Source organism: Oryx dammah, unplaced genomic scaffold (genome assembly GCF_014754425.2).
Source record: "Oryx dammah isolate SB20612 unplaced genomic scaffold, SCBI_Odam_1.1 HiC_scaffold_5, whole genome shotgun sequence".
Lineage (NCBI taxonomy): Eukaryota > Metazoa > Chordata > Mammalia > Artiodactyla > Bovidae > Oryx > Oryx dammah.
The window spans coordinates 91,027,557-91,053,759 of record NW_024070189.1 but is presented as its reverse complement, the minus strand read 5'-3'; the positions used below and the strand labels follow the sequence as shown (position 1 = coordinate 91,053,759).

General features: G+C 52.0%; 2 protein-coding genes across 3 annotated transcripts; one reads left to right on the top strand and one right to left on the bottom strand.

Annotated features, from left to right (window-relative positions):
- The first annotated feature begins 16,160 nt into the window (after positions 1-16,160).
- Positions 16,161-18,980, top strand: LOC120864866 (3-galactosyl-N-acetylglucosaminide 4-alpha-L-fucosyltransferase FUT3). Of its 2 annotated transcripts, none has more exons than XM_040242062.1 (2): positions 16,161-16,198; positions 17,567-18,980. In XM_040242062.1, the coding sequence occupies exon 2, from the start codon at positions 17,579-17,581 to the stop codon at positions 18,668-18,670; it is 1,092 nt and encodes a 363-aa protein (XP_040097996.1). In that variant the 5' UTR covers positions 16,161-16,198; positions 17,567-17,578; the 3' UTR covers positions 18,671-18,980. The 2 variants fall into 2 exon arrangements, with proteins under 2 accessions (XP_040097996.1, XP_040097995.1); XM_040242061.1 differs by lacking the exon at positions 16,161-16,198 and adding an exon at positions 16,270-16,716.
- Positions 18,981-21,104: 2,124 nt separating this feature from the next.
- NRTN (neurturin) lies at positions 21,105-24,870 on the bottom strand. Its single transcript, XM_040242060.1, has 2 exons — positions 24,613-24,870; positions 21,105-21,694 (listed from the first exon to the last, which is right to left on the bottom strand). The coding sequence occupies exons 1-2, from the start codon at positions 24,779-24,781 to the stop codon at positions 21,270-21,272; spliced, it is 594 nt and encodes a 197-aa protein (XP_040097994.1). The 5' UTR covers positions 24,782-24,870; the 3' UTR covers positions 21,105-21,269.
- Positions 24,871-26,203: the final 1,333 nt, after the last annotated feature.

Genomic DNA, 26,203 nt, shown 5'->3' with positions numbered 1-26,203 from the left:
GGATCTTCCCCACCAGGGATCGAACCTGCATCTCCCGTTTGGCAGGTGGATTCTTTACCACTGAGCAACCTGGGAAGATTGTTGTTACTTACCCCAGAAGCACCATCCCCAGAAGCCGGCCCTGTCTTCCAGCTTCCTGCTGCCCTGTGGGACCGAGTTCAGGCTGCGACAGGCCTCTGGGAGGCTCAGGCAGGCTGGGTACAGAAAAATTGCTACCCGTGCCTCCAGCCTGGCTTCATCTGCCCCAGTCCCCACCGCACCCATGGCCTGGTGACAGATGGCTAGAACTCCCATGGGATGTGGGGGGTCTCAGAGTCCTGAGTCCAGATGTGTGCGGGGACCCACTGCAGAGAGCAGCACCTCCACCACCCACGTATTTGCTGCACAGTGACAAGTGGGTGTGAAGCACAGAGTCCAGAAGCAGGTGGGAGAGGAGCACCCAGGCCTCCCTCTGGTTGCAGGCCCAGCCCATCAGGCCCTGTCACAGAGAGGCCTCCTGGAACCTTCCCAGCCTGGCCCAGGGGCAGATAAAAGTCCTCCTCAGCTCTTCTGGGGGGATCTCAAAGCGACGTTGAACAGGAACTCTTTCCACAGCAGAACCTTCCTGCTTGGATCCACCCCTTGACAGGGAGCTCATTCCCTCTAGAGACAGTAAGGGAGCATTCTCAGTGCTAGCACAGGCCCTATGTTACAGAGGGGGAAACGGAGGCTCCCAGAGAGGCAGTCCCGCTCCTCAGGCCCCTCAGGGGTAACAGGCAGGACCAGGGTCCCCATCCACACACTTGCAGACAGAGCCTGCGGAACTTGATGACAAATTGTGGAAATGGCTTTGACCTCTCCTCAGCCCTCCATAAGAGACCTGCTTTGAGGTTTGTGGGGGTTTTCTTCTTCTTTTTTTCATCTTTATTTTTATTTATTTATTAATTTGGCTGTGCCGGGTCTTAGTTGCAGTATGCGAACTCTTAGTTGCGGCATGTGGGATCTAGTTCCCTGACCAGGGATCAAACCCGGGCCCCCTGCATTGGGAGCGTGGATTCTTAGTCATTGGACCACCAGGGAAGTTTCTGCTTTGGAGTTTTAAATCCTTAAGAAATTTAAAGCCCAATTTCTTCTTCTCTTTTCCTCACTCTCATGCTCTCCCCAGCTTTTCTGTCCTCATGAGGCTGTCAGTCCAGCAGAGGAAATGACACCGAGTGGCCAAAACTGAGTGGGACAAGCAGACAGCTGTGGGGGCCAGAGAAGGGATCTGATCCAGCTGAGGGGATGGGGAGGTATCTGGGGAGGCTCCCTGGAGGAGGTGTCTGCACTGAGCTCTATGGGATGACTAGGGATTAACAGGGCAGTGAGGGGCAAAGAGTGTTCCTGGCAGAGCAGCTTTTGTAGCTGGAGACCCCTCTGTGCCTTTGAGATTCTGAGTGACCCTTGTCTAGGTCTCAGTGTCCATATTGGCAGGGTGGCTGTGGGAAGGCTGAAGACTTGCCCATCGAGGTTTGGCCTTGGGCCGAGGACAGAGTGACCTCCTTGAGTTATATTTTAATAAGTCACCAGATAATTCTGCCTGTCAGGAGTGAGCCATGAGCACCTTGGAATAAGCCCGCTCTTACAACGCAAGTCCCTGCACCCGACGCACAGTGAGGCCAAATAATACCGAAATGGAGACTGGAGCAGAGAAAGGTTTATTGCAGGGCCAGGCAAGGAGACATAATTCTTTTCCATTGGGCTTATCATAGAATATTGAAAGTAGTTCCCTGTGCTATATGGTAGGACCTTATGATTTTTCCATTCTATATATCAAAGCTTACATCTGCTAACCCCAACCTCTCACTCCGTTCCTCCCCCCGCCTTCCCCTGAGCAACCACCAGTCTGTTCTGTCTTTGATTCTATTTCTAGTTCATAGACAGGTTCATTTGTGCCATATATTCGATTCCATATGAGTGATACCGTACAGTCTGGTCATCGCTGGTTGCATGCATGTTGCTGCCTTGTCACACTCTTTATGGCTGAGTAGTACTCCACTGTATACAGCTTCTTCATCCATTCACCTGGTGATGGACCAGTTCAGTTCAGTTCGGTTGAGTCCGACTCTTTGCGACCCCATGAATCGCAGCACGCCAGGCCTCCCTGTCCATCACCAACTCCCGGAGTTCACTCAGACTCACGTCCATCGAGTCAGTGATGCCATCCAGCCATCTCATCCTCTGTCGTCCCCTTCTCCTCCTGCCCCCAATCCCTCCCAGCATCAGAGTCTTTTCCAATGAGTCAACTCTTCGCATGAGGTGGCCAAAGGACTGGAGTTTCAGCTTTAGCATCATTCCTTCCAAAGAAATCCCAGGGCTGATCTCCTTCAGAATGGACTGGTTGGATCTCCTTGCAGTCCAAGGGACTCTCAGGAGTCTTCTCCAACAGCACAGTTCAAAAGCATCAATTCTTCGGCGCTCAGCCTTCTTCACAGTCCAACTCTCACATCCATACATGACCACAGGAAAAACCATAGCCTTGACTAGACAGACCTTAGTCGGCAAAGTAATGTCTCTGCTTTTGAATATGCTGTCTAGGTTGGTCATAACTTTTCTTCCAAGGAGTAAGTGTCTTTTAATTTCATGGCTGCAGTCACCATCTGCAGTGATTTTGGAGCCCAAACAAATAAAGTCTGACACTGCTTCCACTGTTTCCCCATCTATGTGCCATGAAGTGATGGGACCGGATGCCATGATCTTTGTTTTCTGAAAGTTGAGCTTTAAGCCAACTTTTACACTCTCCTCTTTCACTTTCATCAAGAGGCTTTTTAGTTCCTCTTCACTTTCTGCCATAAGGGTGGTGTCATCTGCATATCTGAGGTTATTGCTATTTCTCCCGGCAATCTTGATTCCAGCTTGTGTTTCTTCCAGTCCAGCGTTTCTCATGATGTACTCTGCATATAAGTTAAATAAGCAGGGTGACAATATACAGCCTTGACGTACTCCTTTTCCTATTTGGAAACAGTCTGTTGTTCCATGTCCAGTTCTAACTGTTGCTTCCTGACCTGCATACAGATTTCTCAAGAGGCAGGTCAGGTGGTCTGGTATTCCCATCCCTCTCAGAATTTTCCACAGTTTATTGTGATCCACACAGTCAAAGGCTTTGGCATAGTCAATAAAGCAGAAATAGATGTTTTTCTGGAACTCTCTTGCTTTTTCCATGATCCAGCAGATGTTGCCAATTTGATCTCTGGTTCCTCTGCCTTTTCTAAAACCAGCTTGAACATCAGGAAGTTCACGGTTCACGTATTGCTGAAGACTGGCTTGGAGAATTTTGAGCATTACTTTACTGGTGTGTGAGATGATTGCAATGGTGCTGTAGTTTGAGCATTCTTTGGCATTGCCTTTCTTTGGAATTGGAATGAAAACTGACCTTTTCCAGTCCTGTGGCCTCTGCTGAGTTTTCCAAATTTGCTGGTATATTGAGTGCAGCACCTTCACAGCATCATCTCTCAGGATTTGAAATAGCTCAACTGGAATTCCATCACCTCCACTAGCTTTGTTCGTAGTGATGCTTTCTAAGGCCCGCTTGACTTCACATTCCAGGATGTCTGGCTCTAGATGAGTGATCACACCATCGTGATTATCTGGGTCGTGAAGATCTTTTTTGTACAGTTCTTCTGTGTATTCTTGCCACCTCTTCTTAATATCTTCTGCTTCTGTTAGGTCCCTACCATTTCTGTCCTTTATCGAGCCCATCTTTGCATGAAATGTTCCCTTGGTATCTCTAATTTTCATGAAGAGATCTCTAGTCTTTCCCATTCTGTTCTTTTCCTCTATTTCTTTGCACTGATTGCTGAAGAAGGCTTTCGTATCTCTTCTTGCTATTCTTTGGAACTCTGCATTCAGATGCTTATATCTTTCCTTTTCTCCTTTGTTTTTCGCCTCTCTTCTTTTCACAGCTATTTCTAAGGCCTCCCCAGACAGCCATTTTGCTTTTTTGCATTTCTTTTCCATGGGGATGGTCTTGATCCCTGTCTCCTGTACAATGTCACGAACTTCTCCATCTATTAGTACTTGAATGCAGTCTCAAAAACGACAGAATGATCTCTGTTCATTTCCAAGGCAAACCATTCAATATCACAGTTATCCAAGTCTATGCCCCAGCCAGTAACGCTGAAGAAGCTGAAGTTGAACAGTTCTATGAAGACCTACAAGACCTTTTAGAACTAACACCCAAAAAAGATGTCCTTTTCATTATAGGGGACTGGAATGCAAAAGTAGGAAGTCAAGAAACACCTGGAGTAACAGGCAAATTTGGCCTTGGAATGCGGAATGAAGCAGGGCAAAGACTAATAGAGTTTTGCCAAGAAAATGCACAGGTCATAGCAAACACCCTCTTCCAACAACACAAGAGAAGACTCTACACACGGACATCACCAGATGGTCAACACTGAAATCAGATTGATTATATTCTTTGCAGCCAAAGATGGAGAAGCTCTATACAGTCAACAAAAACAAGACCAGGAGCTGACTGTGGCTCAGATCATGAACTCCTTATTACCAAATTCAGACTTAAATTGAAGAAATTAGGGAAAATCGCTAGACCATTCAGGTATGACCTAAATCAAATCCCTTATGATTATACAGTGGAAGTGAGGAATAGATTTAAGGGCCTAGATCTGATAGATAGAGTGCCTGATGAACTATGGAATGAGGTTTGTGACATTGTACAGGAGACAGGGATCAAGACCATCCCCATGGAAAAGAAATGCAAAAAAGCAAAATGGCTGTCTGGGGAGGCCTTAGAAATAGCTGTGAAAAGAAGAGAGGCGAAAAACAAAGGAGAAAAGGAAAGATATAAGCATCTGAATGCAGAGTTCCAAAGAATAGCAAGAAGAGATACGAAAGCCTTCTTCAGCAATCAGTGCAAAGAAATAGAGGAAAAGAACAGAATGGGAAAGACTAGAGATCTCTTCATGAAAATTAGAGATACCAAGGGAACATTTCATGCAAAGATGGGCTCGATAAAGGACAGAAATGGTAGGGACCTAACAGAAGCAGAAGATATTAAGAAGAGGTGGCAAGAATACACAGAAGAACTGTACAAAAAAGATCTTCACGACCCAGATAATCACGATGGTGTGATCACTCATCTAGAGCCAGACATCCTGGAATGTGAAGTCAAGCGGGCCTTAGAAAGCATCACTACGAACAAAGCTAGTGGAGGTGATGGAATTCCAGTTGAGCTATTTCAAATCCTGAGAGATGATGCTGTGAAGGTGCTGCACTCAATATACCAGCAAATTTGGAAAACTCAGCAGAGGCCACAGGACTGGAAAAGGTCAGTTTTCATTCCAATTCCAAAGAAAGGCAATGCCAAAGAATGCTCAAACTACAGCACCATTGCAATCATCTCACACACCAGTAAAGTAATGCTCAAAATTCTCCAAGCCAGTCTTCAGCAATACGTGAACCGTGAACTTCCTGATGTTCAAGCTGGTTTTAGAAAAGGCAGAGGAACCAGAGATCAAATTGGCAACATCTGCTGGATCATGGAAAAAGCAAGAGAGTTCCAGAAAAACATCTATTTCTGCTTTATTGACTATGCCAAAGCCTTTGACTGTGTGGATCACAATAAACTGTGGAAAATTCTGAGAGGGATGGGAATACCAGACCACCTGACCTGCCTCTTGAGAAATCTGTATGCAGGTCAGGAAGCAACAGTTAGAACTGGACATGGAACAACAGACTGTTTCCAAATAGGAAAAGGAGTACGTCAAGGCTGTATATTGTCACCCTGCTTATTTAACTTATATGCAGAGTACATCATGAGAAACGCTGGACTGGAAGAAACACAAGCTGGAATCAAGATTGCCGGGAGAAATAGCAATAACCTCAGATATGCAGATGACACCACCCTTATGGCAGAAAGTGAAGAGGAACTAAAAAGCCTCTTGATGAAAGTGAAAGAGGAGAGTGTAAAAGTTGGCTTAAAGCTCAACTTTCAGAAAACAAAGATCATGGCATCCGGTCCCATCACTTCATGGCACATAGATGGGGAAACAGTGGAAGCAGTGTCAGACTTTATTTGTTTGGGCTCCAAAATCACTGCAGATGGTGACTGCAGCCATGAAATTAAAAGACACTTACTCCTTGGAAGAAAAGTTATGACCAACCTAGACAGCATATTCAAAAGCAGAGACATTACTTTGCCGACTAAGGTCTGTCTAGTCAAGGCTATGGTTTTTCCTGTGGTCATGTATGGATGTGAGAGTTGGACTGTGAAGAAGGCTGAGCGCCGAAGAATTGATGCTTTTGAACTGTGCTGTTGGAGAAGACTCCTGAGAGTCCCTTGGACTGCAAGGAGATCCAACCAGTCCATTCTGAAGGAGATCAGCCCTGGGATTTCTTTGGAAGGAATGATGCTAAAGCTGAAACTCCAGTCCTTTGGCCACCTCATGCGAAGAGTTGACTCATTGGAAAAGACTCTGATGCTGGGAGGGATTGGGGGCAGGAGGAGAAGGGGACGACAGAGGATGAGATGGCTGGATGGCATCACTGACTCGATGGACGTGAGTCTGAGTGAACTCCGGGAGTTGGTGATGGACAGGGAGGCCTGGCGTGCTGCGATTCATGGGGTCGCAGAGTCGGACAAGACTGAGCGACTGAACTGAACTGAACTGTGGTCCTAGTGTGATTAGATTGACTAGTTTTCTGTGATTATGGTTTCAGTGTGTCTGCGCTCTGATGCCCTCTTGCAATACCTACCATCTTTCTTGGGTTTCTCTTACCTTGGACGTGGGCTATCTCTTCACGGCTGCTCCAGCAAAGAGCAGCCGCTGCAACTTACCTTGGATGAAGGGTATCTCCTCACTGCCGCCCTTCCTGACCTTCAACGTGGGAGAGCTCCTCTAGGCCCTCCTGCGCCTGCGCAGCCACTGCTCCTTGGTCGTGGGGTTGCTCCTCCCGGCCGCCGCCCCTGACCTCGGACGCGGGGTAGCTCCTCCAGGCCGTTCCTGCGCCGTCGCAGCCTGGCCCTCTCGGCCGCTGCCCCTGACCTCGGATGTGGGGTAGCTCCTCTCGGCCGCCGCCCCTGGCTTCGGACGCGGAGTGGCTCCTCCAGGCCGCCGCCCCTGGCCTCGGACCTGGGGTGGCTCCTCCCGGCCGTTCCTGCGCCATCGCAGCCTGGCACTCTCGGCCGCTGCCCCTGACCTCGAACGTGGGGTAAATCCTCTTGGCCGCCGCCCTTCGGGGATGGGGTCCTCCCGGCTTCTGCCCCTGACCTCGGACGTGGGGTACCTCCTCTCGGCCGCCGCCCCTGGCCTCGGACGCGGGGTAGCTTCTCTCGCCCGCGCTTAGTGCGCCGGTCGCAGCCGCCCGCGCTTAAATACTTCATAATATTTAGAAAATTGGCCAAAATGTATTTCAAGTACTCGTGATCTGAGAAATATTCAGTACTGAATTGATATCTGCTACTGAAGTTAGCAAAGAGTCGGACACGACTGAGAGACTTCACTTCACTTCACTTCACTGAAGTTAGCTTAAGCTTGTTGGTTTGTTAAGTATAACACTTCGTTGTACCTAGGTTTGTTAGAGATCAAATAAGACCTTATATCTGTTACAAATTAGTCAGCAAAGAAAATATCAACAACTTGATATGATGAAATGATTAGTCTGTCTAAAATAGCCTCTCCAGATTTTGGTAACTTGAAACTGAACTAAGTTTAAATGGCAAGAATTCATTGACTATCTGGGTCATTGGTTGCTGGGCAAATCTAAGTTTACCAACCTTTGCCTTCTTAGAAGAGGAAAACTATAGCATAAGTTTCCAGTCAGAAAATGCTGGTATAACAGTTTATAATTACCTGTTGGTTCTCACTAAAAAGTAAGGTGTTTAAGAGTTGAGGATTCTAATATAAATATATAATTGAAGTTACTAAAATTAATTAAAGGAAAAAATTTCAGTATTAAGTAGGAAAGTAGGATATATGTTTTGAGTTAAAAAGGAGTTTTATGCATGGTCAACTGAGATTATGTTATTCTTGCCTGGAGAATCCTACGGACAGAGGAAGCTGGCAGGCTACAGTCCGTAGGGTCACAAAGACTCAGACATGACTGAAGTGACTTAGCATGCATGCATCCATTTATTAAGTATTTACTGAGTACCAGACTTTGTGTCATAATTTATGTAATCTTTGTATTGTCTTACAGTGATCAATGATCTTATTTGACCAAATGTTTTGAGACTTCTTGACAAACTTCCAAAATATCAAATTTTAATTAAATTTCTTTTGACCTCTAGCTAACTTTGAGGTTCATTAGGGGGCCCATAAGGCATCTCAAGGAGGAGTACTTAATGAGTTTTATTTGGTATGTTGAATTACATGGGAAGTATTGTCAAAGGAGTTATAAGCCTTTGAGGATTTACTGTATGGGTAAATGTTACTACTGTAGACATGAAGTACTGGCTTTGGAAAAATTTGGTTTTCATAAAAGCATAATGAAAGACTGCATTCAGCATTGCTTACTTTGCCCCCTGAAACAACACAGCTCTACTGAGACAATCCCTTGGCAGCAGGAAGATCAAGGGAAAAAGAATAAGTAACTCAGGGGCAAGCTATGACTCTTAGCGCAAAAAGGGACAGCCCTCCATTACCAAATACCACCTTTTATAGGGCCTTTCTGACCTGTGTTGTTCTTGTGCTGGAACCTTATCGTTTTGATAAGGGTAACAAAAGGATTGGTTACTGATTAAACTGATATATATGGTTATAATGTTTATAGATTCTGTCTGAAATAGTACTGATTTTTTATCTCCGTTTTATCTCTTCTGTATATCTCCAGATATAACGAAGCCCTTCCTCTCAAGTTACTCATGACTTCGAGCAATTTGGCAAACTATACTTCTATGACTTGGGCTACTTCGCAACAAGCCTCCCCCAGACTGCCAGGTTCAGACTGGTTTTCAGGCTTATTCTCCTGAATTTATACAAGATCTTTGTACATAAGAGTCAGATCCAGGACTTGGAACTCAGGGGTATTTTCGACTTGGTAGCTATTCCCCAAACCAGGGTAGGACTGTGCCCCATTTTGGAAGGAGGTAGCTAGAGCACTCATCACCCCATTCCCTGAAAGACATGGGGAAGGATGAAATGGAATTGGAGGTTGAAACTAAGTCCCTCTAAAACCAAGTTCCTCTGCCAAGTTTAAACCTACTCCCGTGTTAACTTCAAGACTGAGGAGTATCAAGGGAAAGGGGGGAAATTGTAACAAAGCCCCCTGAGCACATCCAGTACTGGATGCAAAACAACCATTTCTGTACGTGATTGCTCTGTACCCTGTGCCAGACAACGGATCCTGCTCAGCCGCTGGTTGATGCCTCAGTGGACCCTGCCCACCAGCAACCAACCATCAGGAATTGACAGTGAGCGGATTCAGACAGCCGTGGGCTGGTGGTTCTGAGGAGGAGAATGAGGTAAGAGGCAGATCCCAGCCTTCTCCCCGAGGCCCTCCAGCTCACCCGGCCTTGGGCCAGCAGGTAAGCTGGGGGGTCCCAGGGATCAGGCTGGGGCCTGTGTCCTGCAGGGCTCCGGAGCCCTCAGCAAGGCCCACCCCCAGGCCTTGAGGCAGCAGTGAACCTGTCCTCCATCCCTGTCCCTTCAAGCTAATAGCAGTGACCGTCTGCCTGGGTCACAGACTGTGGGACCTGGCCTCCCCGTCTGGTAGCCTGAGGAGCCTGAGGGCCGGTTGGGTTGGGCACCTGGCTCCCTCAGCGATGACAGCTGGTCAGGATCTGGGGACTTGGCCCTGAGGGAGCCACCAGCTGAGCTCTGCCTCCTCTTAGCCCGGACGGGGACCTTGGAAGGTGTCAGTTGTCTTGGGACCTGGCCCCTTTTTGTTAGGATGGAGAATGACATTCGTTTGGTAGAGATTTCTAGGAACGTCGTTACCTGACCGTGACCTGACTTCAAGAACAAAGGATCTGACCCCAAGAAGTTTGCAACAGCTCACCACGCCCCTCCCTCACATTTTGCTTTAAAGGGGCTTTGCTGAAAGCTTTCAGTAATTTTGGGGGTTCTTAGGGCCTGGCCATCTCCTTCCATGGCCCTATAATAAACCTTTATCTGTTCCAGACTCCAGTGTTTTAGTATTGATGGATCTCACTGCGCGTCAGGCACACAGACTTCCATTTTTGGTAACATTCTGACCAGTGTGAGGTGGCACCTCATGGTAGTTTTGATTTGCATTTCTTTAATGATTAGCGATGTTGAGCATCTTTTCATGTGCCTATTGACCATCTGTATTTCTTCTTTGGAGAAATGTTTACTTAGGTCTTCTGCCCATTTTTTCATTGGGTTGTATTTTTGTTGTTGAGCTGTATGAGCTGTTTGTATATTTTGGAGATTAGGCCCATGTCAGTTGCATCATTCGCAAATATTTTCTTCCATTCTGTAAGTTGTCTTTTCATTTTGTTTATGGTTTCCTTTGCTGTGCAAAAGCTTGTACGTTTCATTGGGTCCCATTTGTTTATTTTTGTTTTTTATTTCTACTGCCTTGGGAGCCTGACCTAAGAAAACACTGGTACAACTTATGTCAGAGAATGTTTTGTCTATGCTCTCTTCTAGGAGTTTTATGATGTCATGTCTTATATTTAGGTCTTTAAGCCATTTTTAGTTTATTTTTGTATATGGTGTTAGGGAATGTTCTAACTTCATTGATTTATGTGTGGCTGTCCAACTTTCCCAGCACCACTTACTGAAGAGATTGTCTTTTCCCATTGTATTATTTTTGCCTTTTTTGTTGAAGATTGATTGACCATAAGTGTGTGGGCCTATTTCTGGGCTCACTATTCTGTTCCGTTGATCCATATGTCTGTTTCTGTGCCAGTACCATGCTATTTTGATTACTGTAGCTTTGTAGTATTGTCTGAAGTCTAGGAGGGTTATGTCTTAATACAGAGTCAGATTTTTTCTTCCCAGGGCTTCCTTTATGGTCCAGTGGTTACGACTCCACGTTTCCACTGTAGGGGATGCGGGTTTGATCTCTAGTGTAGGAACCAAGATCCCACATACCACATGGTACAGCAAAAAAAAAAAAAGACGTATTCTTCCCTATTACAAATGCCCTGCCCTGGTGGATACCTAGCTCCTGGAGCCTCCATCAGCCTGGAACTAAGTGGACACTTGGATGGTGGATGTCCAGGCAGCATGAAGCAGCCTCATGGAAACGGTTTCTCACCTGTGAACGGAGGAGTTGCAGTACATGGGAGCTGTCCCTCGTGCTTTCACCCACCCGCCACAGCCTCCCTCTCCCAGCCTCCCTGCCTCTGCCCTGCTTCCCTCCCCTCCCAATAGTCTGTCCCCAACACGACAGCCTGAAAGAGCATCTCAAACAGGAGTCTCTGCGGTGGCGACAGCTCCACTGGAAGCTCCTCATGGCCCCACTGTCACCCCATGTTAAATACCCATTTCTGACCACAGCCAGACGCAGCTCAATGCGGCCAACCTCACTTCCTGCTCCTGAACGCCCAGGCTTCCTGGATCCCCTCCAATGCTGCCATTCCTTGCTGTCTCAGGGCCTTTGCGCAGGCTGTCCCTCTGCCTGGAAAGCTCTCTCATATGGTCCAGTGGTTAAGTCTTTTTTAGTTAGAAAATTCTTTTTAAAATTTTGTTTGTTTGTTTTTGGCTGCGCTGGACCTTCCTTGCTGTGCAAGCTTTTCTCCAGTTGTGGCGAGCGGCGGCTGCTCTCTAGTTGCGGTGTACTGGCTTCTCATCACAGCAGCTTCTGTTGCGAAACACGGGCCCTAGGGTGCACAGGCTTCAGTAGTCGCGGCTCCCGGGCTCTAGAGCACGGGCTCAGTAGTTGTGACGCACAGACTTACTTGCTCCATTGCATGTGGGATCTTCCTGGACCAGGGATGGAACTCATGTTTCCTACACTGGTAGGCAGGTTCTTTACCACTGAGCCCCAGGGAAGCTCTAGTTAGAAATTTCTAATGGGGCTTTAACCCCCAGCTCACACATCCAGGAGAAGTCCAGACCAGGCTGCAGCCTCTTCTTGGCAATTTATTTATTTTTTAGTATTGATCCAATAAACATTTTTAAAGAGTATTTATTTATTTGGCCGTGTTGGGTCTTAGTTGGGGCACACAGGAGCTTTGTTGCATCATGCAGGACCTTTTGTTGTGATTCCTAGACTCTCTAGTTGTGGCTCACGGACTCAGCAGTCTGGCACAAGGGCTTATTTGCTCCACAGCATGTGGGATCTTAGTTCCCCAACCAGGGCTTGAACCTGTGTCCCCTGCATTGCAACATAGATTCTTAAGTACTGAACCACCAAGAAAGTCCTTGCAATCTGTAACTTTTTTTTTTTTTACAAGTTTTCTTACAGGTTATCTCTTTCACCCACTTGCTTCCTGCCATATTCCTGGGGCCTGACACAGCAGGTGCTCAAGAAACATTTGCTGACTGAGACGGAATGAAGAGGTGGGATGTGTGGGAAGGGAGGGTAGGAGGCTTGCAATTCTCCTCACCTGCCCCTCCCCAACTCCAAGGAACCCCTGGTGCCCCGCCACCTGCCACGGAAACCACTTTGAGAGCCAGTGGTCTGGGTCAGCCCTTTCCCTTTATGGATGGGTCAACTCTATGCCCAAAACCAGGAAAGCCTGGCGGCCACGCGAGAGACCGGGGCAGTGACTAAGTCCCCAGTTTCCTCCACCCCTTCCTCATCAGGCCATATGGGAGAGATTAGCCAAGTCCCACCTTTGCTATTAAACTATGGCCTGGCTCATGGGACAGGATACCCTGTGTCATCTGACTGCAGGTGTGGTGGAACTGGACTGATTTGTGCTGCTCCTGTAGGTCCACTTCCTTCTCCTCCCTGGAGTCGCCTCATCCCCTGCCAGCGTGACCAACTGTTCCTCGGCCCTAAGCCTCCTGGTCGGCTGCTGTCTGCCCTACACTCTGCCCCTCCAGGTAAGGCCTCCTGGGGAACACGTCCCCTCTCCCTGGAGGCACTGATGCCCCCTGGGAAGGGCTTGCAGGCTGTACTCCCAGACATTTTTGGTGTTTTGGCTGTGCTGGGTCTTCGGTGCTGTGCATGGGCTTTCTCTAGTTGCGGCGAGCAGGGTCTCCTCACCAGATGTGGTGTACGGGCTTCTCATTGTGGTGTTTTGTTGTAGAACATGGGCTCTAGGCACACGGCTTCAGCAGTCGCTGCTCGAGGGCTCTAGAGCTCGGGCTCTGTAGTTGTGGTACCCCAGGCTTAGTTGCCTCATGTGGGATCTTGATTGAACCTGTGCCCCTTGCACTGGCAGGGAGATTCCTATCCTTGACACTGGACCACCAGGGAAGTCCCTCCCAGGGGTCTTTCTGGGTGCCAGGTGCACCAGAGGTGGAGCAGGTGTGGGCAGTTCTGATTGATTTGCCAAACTGGGAGGAGCTGCGTTTCTCTCTGTTTCTGTCTATCTGTCTCTCTCTGGCAAAGCTCTGGCTTAGAACCCCCACTGCTTCCTGGCCCCCATGAGCACCCCAGAGCCCTTCCTCTTTCCAACCCCATTCCATGGGGAGAGGACCTGAGTTGTGGGGAGAAGGGGGTGGATTTTGTTCTGTTTATCTGATCTTTATGGCGTCCCAGTATCATGGCATTCTTCAATTCCTTTCTGGGAAAAAATATCTCAGGTTCCATTTGGGTGGAATCTCAGCGCTGACCTCCCCAACCCCCATCCCCCGATCCAGGCTCCTCCTCCCTGCCAAGGGCCTCAGTGCCTCCTAGGAGGAGCTGCTATAAACCCAGGACAAAAAAACCTATATTCATTTTAAGTGCATTTCCACACACTAACCTTCTGTGCGTGGCCCCAAACCCCAGCTGCACAAAGTAGGTTGTGGTCAGAGTTCAGCCTCCTGAACCTCCTCAAAGGTTTTGTCTTTTGGGTCTCTTTCCAGAAACTCTGGCATGAACATATAATTCTAAATCCCACTCCCTTTTCATCACCCGAGGCCACCTGCCAGCTCCTCCATCCTGCACTTGGAGGGTTATGCCAGCTATGCCCAAGAGAAGTAGCCCACCAGCCATCAGAGTCTTCTTTAATTTTTTGGCTGCACTGCACAGCATATGGTATCTCAGTTCCCTGACTAGGGATTGAACCCTCACCCTCAGCAGTGAGTGTGCAGAGTACTAACCACTGGACCACCAGGGAAGTTCCAAACTAGTATTATTCCAATGTGAAATCAACAGAAGGACTGAGAATTTTGTCTCATTTGCTTCCCAAGTCTTGGAATGTGCGCTCAGCCACTCAGTTGTGTCCAACTTTTTGCAACCCTATGGACTGTAGCCCACCAGGCTGTGGGATTTTTCTGGCAAGAATACTGGAGTGCATTGCCATTTCCTCCTCCAGGGGATCTCCCTGACCCAGGGATCGAACCTGTGTCTCCTGTGTCTCCTGCACTGTAGGCAGATTTTTTACCGCTGAGCCACTGGGGAAGCCCAAGTCTTAGAAACTGGGGTGTATCTTACATCGATAGCACGCCTAATCCGGACACTCAGTTTTCACTCTAGATCCTTGATCTTTAATTAGACTTTGTAAAAATGTCCTGTGGGAGCAGATTTGCCCCTCCACGATGTCCCAAATATCCTGTCAGGATTTTCAGCTGTTGAATTGGCTATCAGACACTGGTTTTGGTGGGGTTTTGTTGCGGGGGCGGGAGGTGGACGTTTGGGTTTGGTTTTTTTGGCCTCATCTTGGGCGTGTGGGATCTGGTTCCCTGACCAGGGTTTGGACCCATGCCCCCTGCAGTGGAAGCGCAGAGTCTTAAACTACTGGACCCGCCAGTGTTTTTACTTTTTATCTTGAAATTGTCTTCAATGTACAGAATAGAGAAGCTTTTCTTAATTTAATTTAGCTTAATGCTAACAGTTCGTCCAACACAACTGCTATATTTCAAGGGCTTGAGAGCCATAGGGTGCACTCTATGGGGCAGACAAATAACATTTCCACGATAGCAGAACGTTCTTGTAGACAGCACCAGGCTGTAGACTGGAGCTCCATGTGCAACACGGGAGTTCAGTTCAGTTCAGTCAATCAGTCGTGTCCGACTCTTTGCGACCCCATGAACCTCAATGCGCCAGGCCTCCCTGTCCATCACCGACTCCCGGAGTCCACCCAAACCCATGTCCATCGAGTTGATGATGCCATCCAACCATCTCATCCTCTGTCGTCCCCTTCTCCTCCTGCCCTCAATCTTTCCCAGCATCAGGGTCTTTTCCAATGAGTCAGCTCTTCACATCAGGTGGGCAAAGTATTGGAGTTTCAGCTTCAACATCAGTCCTTCCAATGAACACCCAGGACTGATCTCCTTTAGGATGGACTGGTTGGATCTCCTTGCAGTCCAAGGGACTCTCAGGAGTCTTCTCCAACACCACAGTTCAAAAGCATCAATTCTTCGGCACTCAGCTTTCTTTATAGTTCAACTCTCACATCCATACATGACCACTGGAAAAACCATAGCCTTGGCTAGACGGACCTTTGTTGGCAAAGTAATGTCTCTGCTTTTGAATATGCTATCTAGGTTGGTCATAACTTTCCTTCCAAGGAGTAAGCGTCTTTTAATTTCATGGCTACAGCCACCATCTGCAGTGATTTTGGAGCCCAGAAAAATAAAGTCTGACACTGTTTCCACTGTTTCCCCATCTATCTGCCATGAAGTGATGGGACCGGATGCCATGATCTTAGTTTTCTGAATGTTGAGCTTTAAGCAAACTCTTTCACTCTCCTCTTTCACTTTCATCAAGAGGCTTTTTAGTTCTTCTTCACTTTCTGCCATAAGGGTGGTGTCATCTGCATATCTGAGATTATTGATATTTCTCCCGGCAATCTTGATTCCAGTTTGTGCTTCTTTCAGCCCAGCGTTTCTCATGATGTACTTTGCATATAAATTAAATAAGCAGGGTGACAATATACAGCCTTGACATACTCTTTTTCCTATTTGGAACCAGTCTGTTGTCCTATATCCAGTTCTAACTGTTGTTTCCTGACCTGCATACAGGTTTCTCAAGAGGCAGATCAGGTGGTCTGGTAGTCCCCATCTCTTTCAGAATTTGAGCGTGGTGGCTGCGACGGCGCAGGAGCACGAGTGCGCGCCGAGAGGAGCTACCCCGCGCCCAAGGTAAGGAGTGGCGGCTGCACTTTGCTGGAGCAGCCGTGAAGAGAGACCCTGCATCCAAAGTAAGAGAAACCCAGGTAAGATGGTAGGCACTGAGAGAGGGGATCAGGGGGCAGACAGACTGAAACTACAGTCATGGACAACTAGCCAATCTGAACTCGGGAGCGGAGTTTGCAATTACATTAAAAGAGGAGAGTTCGGATTCTGGATCACAACTGCTCCAGCTTTGTGTTTTGGGGCAAGAGACATACTCAGAACCTCTGTTTTCTCATCTGTAAAAAGGGCGGCTCCATGGCCGCAGGAAGTGGAGGGGCACAGGGCTAAGGTCCTAGATTTCTGTTCCCACGGCTGGGGTCTGGAGTCTGGGAGGGCTTTGTGACCGCTTGCAGGAACAGAAAGGACCAGGGAGTGGACCAAGAGACACCCAGGGTCCCCTAGAGTGCGACCAGGGATGGGAGGTGTCTTGAGTGCTTATTCCCTGAGCTCTTCCTGTCCTCTCCCCACAAACTGTTCAGGTTCACTGTCACCTTTGGGCCTCGGCATTGGCTGTTGTGTCCACCAGGAGTGTCCTTTCCCCCAACTCGTATACTGCCTGGTGAGCCCTCTAACATAATTCTGTTGTACTCCTCCCAGACGGAGTCTTGGCTCCAAGCCTCAACTCCAGGGCCCTGGGGGAGCACCCAGTAACCAGCCCTGTCTTCTCCCTAGGCTGGGGAAGACTCTGGGGAAGCTAAGAAAGGGCAAGGGCAAGGGCAAAGTCACGGTCAGGGTGGGACCTGAGAACCATTGGAACCTATCCTAGGTCAAGAGGTTGTGTGACCTGGTGGGTAGGAGAGTGTGGACTCTGGGGCCAGATCTGCTGTTTTCTCACTGAGTCCCTTAGCCTCAGTTTTCTCATCTGTAAAATAGAAATAACCCGCATGTGCCCACTAGGCATGGGTATTACTGTTTTTTTTTCAATATTTATTTATTTATTTGGCTGTACCAGGTCTTAGTTGTGACACAAGGCATTGTCAGTCTTTATTGCAGCATGCCAGGATCTTTAGTTGTGGTACGTGGGATCTACTTCCCTGATCAGGGATCAAACCCCAGACCCCTGCATTGGGAGCTCAGCATCTTAGCCACTGGACCACCAGGGAAGTCCCTTAGTCAGTCAGTTCAGTCGCTCAGTCGTGTCCGACTCTTTGCGACCCCATGAATCGCAGCACACCAGGCCTCCCTGTCCATCACCAACTCCCAGAGTTCACCCAAACTCATGTCCATCGAGTTGGTGATGCCATCCAGCCATCTCATCCTCTGTCATCCCCTTCTCCTCCTGCCCCCAATCCCTCCCAGCATCAGGGTCTTTTCCAATGAGTCAGCTCTTCACATCAGGTGGAAGTCCCTACGCATGTGTTATTATCCTTCTTGTCAAAGGTGCCATGTTCACTCTCCCCTCCTCCCAGCTGCTCCAAACCATGTATCCACCCGGTTGCACCAAGGTGAAGTGTTCCTGGCACCACTGTCTTCCCGGGCTGTTGCTGCAGCTGCTTCTGGCTCTGTGCTTCTTTTCTTATCTGCGTGTGTCTCAAGACAAGCCCAAGCCCATGTGGGTCTCTGAACTGGGGGCCCCTTCCCAGGCCACTGAGGGGTCCTCCGCCCACCTGCCCCTGCGTGTCCTGCTGTGGACGTGGCCATTCAACCAGCCAGTGGCTCTGTCCCGCTGCTCGGAGTTGTGGCCTGGCACAGCTGACTGCCAGCTGACCGTCAACCGAAGCGAGTACCCTCAGGCGGATGCGGTCCTCGTGCACCACCGGGAGGTCAGCAACCAGCCCCAGATGCAGCTCCCGCCTTCCCCGCGGCCCCCTGGCCAGCGCTGGGTTTGGTTCAGCATGGAATCACCCAGCAACTGCTTGAAACTGAAGGACCTAGACGGCTACTTCAACCTCACCATGTCCTACCGCCGGGACTCAGATATCTTCATGCCCTACGGCTGGCTCGAGCCATGGCCTGGCCAGCCTGTGGAGACGCTGCTCAACATCTCGGCCAAGACCAAGCTGGTGGCCTGGGTGGTGTCCAACTGGAAGAAAGACTCTATCAGGGTGCACTACTACAAGCTGCTGAAGCCGCACCTCCAAGTGGACGTGTACGGACGCTTCCACACACCACTGCCCTACGCGCTCATGGCCAAGCAGCTGTCCCAGTACAAGTTCTACCTGGCTTTTGAGAACTCCCTGCACCCCGACTACATCACAGAGAAGCTGTGGAAGAATGCCCTGCAGGCATGGGCCGTGCCAGTGGTCCTGGGCCCCAGCCGGGCCAACTATGAACAGTTCCTGCCACCCAAAGCCTTCATCCACGTCGACGACTTCCAGAGCCCCAAGGACTTGGCGCAGTACTTGCTAGCGCTGGACAAGGACTACGCCAGCTACCTGAACTACTTCCGCTGGCGGGAGACGCTGCGGCCTCGGTCCTTCTCCTGGGCCCTTATGTTCTGTAAGGCCTGCTGGAAGCTGCAGCAGGAGCCCAGGTACCAGACGGTGCCCAGTATCGCGTCTTGGTTCCAGTGAGCAGGCCAGCCTGGCACCTGTACTGCTGACTATCTGGGGACCTGGTGGCTGGAGCTCTCCCTTACCTGGGGCTTCACCAGGGGTCTTTCCTCCCTGGGAGCCCGCTTGCTAGGAACTTTACCTGGTGGGGGCAGGGGTGAGTTGCCAGGGGCTATGGCTGCCCCTGGGGAACTGGCCTCGGTGTCCTGCCCTCTGGTGATGGCTCTGGTGGACTGGTTTGTGATTACTGCTGCTGTTGATGAACTGCCTCTGAGGTATTAAGGTTGGCAATACTGACGCCATTTTCCATATGGGAATGCTCTGAGGAAAACTGGCGTGTCCTCCCTTATTCCAAACCAGCATTCTCCCCTCAGGGCAACTCTGCTCCCAGGGGTCACTCACAGGGTCTGGCGACATCTGTGCTTGTCACAAATGGGGTGGGCTGATAGCATCCTGTAGATGGGGAGCCAGACATCCTGCCCAAAAGTCTACGGCGCCCAGTCTGGCCCTGAATTTGGGAGAATGGACCGGCTCCAAGTGTTCAGAGGTAGGAAAAACCCTCAAGCAGGGTGGGAAGACCGAGGCTGGGAGCAGGTGAGAGTGGGGGTGGGGCTACCTGGGAGGTCACATAGGGCAAGGTTGAGACAAGTGAATCTTCTATACCCACTGCAAGGATACAGGAGGGGCAGGGCATGCCCCCAAAGGAGGTTTGTGCATGGTTCTAAGCCCCATGTGAATGGCAGTCTCTGTGTCCTGTGAGTGTGTGTGTGTGTGTGTATGGCATGCACTGCTGAGGACCCCCAGCTCTGGGTTCTGCGAAGGCAGCGCTTGTTTATGTTCCAGTTCTCTGGTGGGCTGGGCCAGCGCCTTGTGGTTGGATCCGGGTGGGAGACAGGGAGGCTGTGGTCCCAGGAGGCCACACACACACACACACACACACACACCCAAGACACTTCAGGGACAACAGGCCCAAGCATCAAAGTTGATTTTCCTGCTGTGTGTCCTGGGCTGAGCAACTTCCCTCTCTGAGGCTCAAGGCCTTCTAGGATGGGGAAACTGAGGCTCAGCTTCCTCGGCTTCTGGGAACTCAGGCCTCTCTGCCACGGCTGCCGGGCTGAGTCAGCCCGAATGGTGTAGGAATCCACCACCCCAAACCTCAGAGTCAAAAGACTGCGGGGGTGGGTGGGGACCCCAGCCAGCCAGCATGCTCTGAAACTGCCTTCCAAGCTGACCACCCACGGTCTGGGGCCTGGCCTCTAAGTGCCGCTCTTGGGCCTCCCTGGAAGTCCTGCCTATTAGCTGACTCCAGTGGGTCCAGCTGCCGCAACAGCAAAAAAGAAGACTGGAAAGCAGGGAGCTGGGAATGTTCCTGCCCAGCCAGGTGAGCCTCCCTGGGTGGAGCATCTGATCTGAGTCTCCCAGCATCAGGATGGGGCTGGGTCTGCGCAGGACACCATGTTTAGTAGGTTCTAGGAGGTGGTCCTTAGCGCAGCAGAGAGGAGGCCAGTCTAGGAGACACAACAGTAAAGGAGAGGGTGGGGCTGTTCTTTTGAGAATACCAGTCTAGTGTGGGAGGATGGAAGAGAAGGGACTGTGCCCTTAGACAAACTGGGCAAAGGGGCAATTGTGCCTTGGAGACATTCCCGTGCCACCCTGTCTGAGGGGAAGAAGGGTAAGAGTCCACTCCACCTGGGCTCCCGTGAGCCAGTCCTGGGCTTGCAGCAGCCACTCTCTTGCCCACCCTCCTCAGACCATTGACCAGCAGACCCCTCTCTGGCCTGCTAGGAACCCAACACCCTGTGCCCTTTCTGGGCGTGCCAAGCATCAAGGTGATACCGTGGGCAAATCTAAACACCACATCACGCTTTTTCCATCCTCCACGGGGGCTCCTGGAAAATTCTCCCTCGAGCTCTGGCCAAAGCCTTTACAGCCCAGGACCTAGGTCCCTGGGGACCCAGCTGTGCCCCAGCAGGCGCCAGTTTGGGGCTAGATGGGGTTGGCGCCCGCCCCAGACCTATCCCCGCAGGGAGATGGGCAGCGCAGATATTTTTAGCTAGTGAAAGGAGATAGTGGCTCCGAGTTCACCCTGGTGGGAGCTGACCAGGCCCGAAGAGGTCTGTTGGGTGAGGGAGATTTGGACCACTTGGACCTGTTTTTCCATCTGCACTGTGGCTCGATCTTTCCTACCCAGAAGGACACTTGCCGGGGAGTAGGCTAGGACACACCTGGAAAGGGCAAGAGAGCCTGTAGAGAGATGCGAAGGAAGGTCCCTGTGGACATGCCCCCTTTCAGCCCCTTTCCTTTCTGCACGCCTGAACAAAACCGTCTTTCTTTCCCCCGAGCCCAAAGCAAATGGGATCCTCCCACCATAGTGCAGGTGGTACCCGTCCCCCTCTTCCCAGTGGAGATGGCGTCTCCTCCCCGTAGGCCTTCAGCGCAGAATCACAACCCTGGCTGGATTTTCCACACTTTATTTTGGTACAGTTAACGCGAGAGTCCTGAGCCCTGGACGGCATCTTCTGCTCGTTGGCAGTCTGTCGCGGGGCTTGCCAGGCGGGACCGTAGGTGCCGTCGGGGCGGGGGCCGTGGCCGCCGTCTCTCCGGGCCGGCTGAGGTAGGGTCACACGCAGGCGCACTCGCGCGCCGACAGCTCGTGGACCGTGTGGTAGCGACTGTGCGTGTCCAGAAAGGACACCTCGTCCTCGTAGGCCGTCGGGCGGCAGCAGGGCTGAGCGCGCACCCGCTCCCGCCGCACTCGCCGCCGCTGGCGCAGGCGTCGCAGCCCCAGGTCGTAGACGCGCGCGGCCGCCTCGCACGCGCCTGCGCAGTAGCGGAACAGTACTGTCTCTTCCGACGCGTAGCCCAGGCCCAGCTCGCTCACGCGCACCTCGAGCTCGCGCAGCCCGCAAGGCCGTGTCCCCGACCGCGCACGCGCGCGCCGCCGCCGGGCCCCCGCCCGACGGCGCGGACCAGGGGACCGCCCGGTCCAGGGCGTCAGTTCTCGAAGCTCCACCGCGTCCGGGGCGCCCTGCAGCAGTGCACGGTCTGCGAGGGGATGGAGAAGGGCCGGGGGGGTCAGTGGGTGGATGCATGGGAAGGAGCGCCACATCTACGCTGTTCCTCTGCAAAAAGGACCCTGTGGTGACTCAAGGGCTACTGCACCCTCTCCCGACCGCGTCTTCTCTTGCTCCCCGATTCCGGCTCATGCACCCTTTCTGGGCGGCGTGTGTGTAAGGGGAGGGTTGCATATCCAGGCCCCCAGGCTGGGTCCCCAAGGCTACCAGCACTCTTCTCTGGAGCCTACACCTAAGATGGACTGCCCAGAACCATTTCCTGTACCACATACCAGTCTGCCCCAACTTGAGCTGAGCCGACCCGGTGTCTGTCTCCCTGTGGGCACACCCCTCCACCACTCTCTGTGGACCCCATCCCTATGCAGGGCAGCACTGGAAATTCTTCCCTTTTTCACTGAGCTGCTCTCACCTCACTGGAGAAAAAAAGCGCGGGGGGGTGGCGCTCAGCAAGCAGTGTAGTGAACCAAATCCCTGTCCCTCCTGGGCCCCAGCTGTCCCCACCCCACGCTGGTTGCTCCAGGAAACTGGCACATCCTCTCTGAGCAGTGTTGGGGGCCTGCTTCCCACACCCCAACCCTCCACTCTGGTTGAGCTGTCATGGGTCTCTCACTCCGTCTCTGGGATCCCCACCCAAACCTCTGCATCTTCTCTGAACCTCTGGCCTGTTACCAATGCCTCCCCCTCCCCCATCCCTCCTGCTCCACTGTGTAGCAGTACTCAGTTTCCCCTTTCACAACACCAAAGCAGGGTGTGTGAGCTCCTCAAAATGCACAGACGAGCAGCTGACACTGAGACTTGTGTGTTGGCCCCGCCACATGGGGTGACAGCTACTGTCAGGGGCTCCCCCCATGTTACAGGTGAGGAAACCGGGCATCCAGAGGGGAAAAGAGGTGCCTAAGACCTCACCACTGGCAGGTGGCAGAGAGAGAGAAAACCAAACAGCCTTCCCACTTCCATCCCGTGCCCAAGTTTGGTGCAAGTCCAACCCTTTTCTCCCACAACTGCCTGGAGGTGCCCTGAGCCATAGATTCCCAGGGCTCCACGGCCTAAATTTATTTCCCAAGCGGCTGGTCCTGCCCCAGTGCTCCTCAGCCCCAGGAGAGAAGTGTAGACATCGGGATGGCAGACAGCGCTGAACTGACACTGAGTCTGCAGACAGGGGGCTTCCAGCCCCTGAGCAGGTGGCAGTCACTCTTATGGTTGAGAGAGGAAATCCCGAGTTTAACCTCCCACCTGCCCCCAAGGCTGGCGCACCTGGCTGTCAAAAGAAATAGCTTCCTGGGAGGCCCAAGGGGAAGGGCTGTCTGTCACCCTGGGAGCTGTCTGTTCCCATAGGGGGGTCTCAAGAGCAGACAAGCCCTGGTTCTGAGCCTTGCTCTGCCCACTCTGAGCCTTGTGGTTTCAGGCAGATGACAGCCCTACTTTCGTTGCACCCGTTGTACCCTGCTGTACCCTACTTTCATTGTTTGCTCAGTGAGACTTGCAGAGTCCCTACTTTGGCTGGGGCTGGGAGGGTAGAAATCGGGGGCCACCCAACAGCATCTTCTGGGAGATGGGTGGGAGTAGGGTGACAAGCACTGCTTGCTCTAGAATCAGGGTGAGCCTACCTCACTAACGATGCCTAAAATTCCACCAGTGTGCCCACCCCAAAGATGTGTGTCTAGAGTTAATTCATGGGATTGCCAGGTTAAGATACAGATCCCTGGTTCAGTGTGAATTTCAGATAAACAATAATCTTCTAGTATATCTGTCCTTCCAGCAGGCCTGGCCACGTGCACAGGAATACACGTGGAATACAAGGAGATGATGCCCGCACCTCCCTGGCCCAAGCCTGAGATTCCTCCATCAGTGCATTGATCCCAGAATCTAGAACATGGACTCTGGGGTATGGAAATCCATGTCCTTCCTCCAGTAGGGCTGGATCCGGGGACAGGATGCGGGGCAGGCAGGACCCAACAGTGGGCTGAGATCCTCCCCGGTGCCTGAAATTCACCACTGGGCCTTTGCCCCCAGGGCCTGGAGCACTAGCTTTGGGGAGCCCGGGTCTCTGGGACCCAGTGTCCTGGGAAGGACTAAGCAGCCTGAAGTGGGGAGCGGCGGGGGCGGAAGTGGAGCTTGCGCCGGAGGCCACCCTTGTCCATTGTGAAGACAAGAAAGAAGGATTGTGTAGGCTGGCAGGGCGCGTGCAGACTTGCATACAGGCGTGCATGCACCCCCTACCCACGGGGGCCCACGCATGCTCCCCCACCTACACCTAATCCCCATTCACCCGTGCGGATGCACCTGTGGACACACCCATGCACCCACGAAGTCAGGGCCCACGCACTGCTCCAGCCCCACAGAACCTGCAGGGGGCAGGCATCAGGGGCGAGTGGGGAGCTGGACCATGCAGCCACATGCCCCAGGGCTGACATTTCCACTTTTCTACCTCCGGGCCTTTCCCCACATCGTTCTTGCCCATCTGCTCCTCTATGTCTGTCTGTCTCCCATCTCTAGGACTCGTCCTGTTTCTAGGTCTCTCTCTTCCTCCTCCGTCACCCCCACTCCCGGCAGGTCACTAGGGCCTCGAGTCCAGCCTCCCTCTCCCTCCACCCCCCGCTGTGCTGCAGGGGCCGCCCGGGCCGAATGCCCAGGTCTAATCTCCATCTGGCCCCCGGGCCCCTCAGGGCTAGAGCCTAATTCCTTGTGACAGCTGAGCTGAGGGACCCCAGTTCCCAGCATCCATCCCCTCTGACACCCCTGCCAGGCCGTTGAGGGGATTTGCACCCTCCCTCCACCCCATCTAAAATAAGCCTCTGTGGCCCCGCTCCACTGCGTACAACATTCCACCATTATGGTCGCTGCGATGTTGGGGGTATCTGACTCAAGACGGGGTGGGGGAGGGCTTACACTGGGCCAGACGGGCGATGCGGGCGTCCAGGGTGCGAGGCGGCCGGCGCAACGGGGCCAGAGCAGGTCCGAGGCGGTGGCCGAGGAGCAGGCCCTCCCGACACATCCAGATGGAGAGCACGGAGCTGCAGAGCACCGAGGCCAGGGCCGCCGCCTTCCAGCGCTGCATCCTCAGCCTGCGTCCACGGGATGGTCAGCCACACGGCCTCCGTCGTCTGTCAGGCAACATACGAATGGGCACAGGGTGCTGGACCAGCTAGTGGGGACACAGTGGGGGCCCTGAATTTGAACCACTCCTGCTTAATGACCAGTAATAATATAGAAGTGATTCATCTAGGAACCATTAAACGAGGTGGTGGAAAATGCTGCCGAGGAGGTGGGCACTGTGCCAGGGGTAACCTGGGAACCACCCCCATCTGGGCGTCCCAGAGTGCTTTCCTGAGGATTGAAGAAAGTTGAGACTTGAACAAAGGTAGGAGCTAGCCAGGCAGAAGAGAATGGCATCTCAGGCAGGGGCAACAGCCGGTGCAAAGGTCCTGAGGCGTGACCCGTGGTGGCCAATTCAGCCAGGAGGCTGCAGTGGCTGGAATCCAGGGAGTCTGGGAAAGAGTGGAAGGTGAGGACATCCCCAGCAGGGGGCACTGTGGGACAAGGGTGGTGAGGAGAGGTGGTGCTTAGAATAGGTACAGTCTGGGAGGCTGGAGCCCTGGGGTTGAGCCATGTTAATATCCCTGGAAGTGACTTTCCGCCCTGCTCTGGGCCTAGGTTCCCTGCCCCCCCAGACAAATAGATGCCCAGAAGTGGGCAGCAATGGACCAAAGCTGCCCTCAACCCACCTCCAGGCCTTTGTACAAGTGAGTCCTTCCATCCAGAACATTCTCTCCTCCACTGCCGCCCACTCCCATTCCACTTTCAGTCTTCGCTTAAACGGTGCCTCCCCCAGGAAGCTTTCCCTGATTGCGCCTCCTTCCCAGCCCCAGGCCCGTGCAAGGGCACTCTCTGGGTCCCCATAATGTCTAAGCTTCCCCTACTGGGGCACTGATTACTCAGTGTTGTGGTTGCCTAGTCGCGTCACGCTCACAGTAGCTGTTTAATAACTCCTGCGTACCCCCACACCCCCACCCTGTCTGAGAAGCTCCTCGCCACTGAGCGGCCTCCAGCCCGCGTTTACATTACTCCGCCGGCCGCCCGGCGCGGGGCCTGGCGGCCGGCCCGGTATAAACATTTACACGGAGCGATGAAAGCCGGGCTGGACGACGGTCAGCGCCCCGGCTCGGCCGCGGGGTGCTGGGCGCCTCCGCGCGCCTTGGGCCGCACAGGCTGACCTGCGCGCTGCCCAGAGCAGTTAATTGCGTGCTATTTGCATTTCGTTTGCGTGTGATGTGCCTGAGTCGGCGGAGGGGGGCCTGGCGTGATTAAGAGCAGGAAGTTTGGAACCACCTCTCCCGTCGCTCCAAGGGTGCACCCGCACAGGACCTACACCAGACAGTAAGTAACGGAGAACTCTTATTAACCCCTTGTTGTTTACCAGAACCGGTGCTGAGCCCAGGAAGGAGGCATTGTAACCTCCATTTTATAACTGGAGAAACTG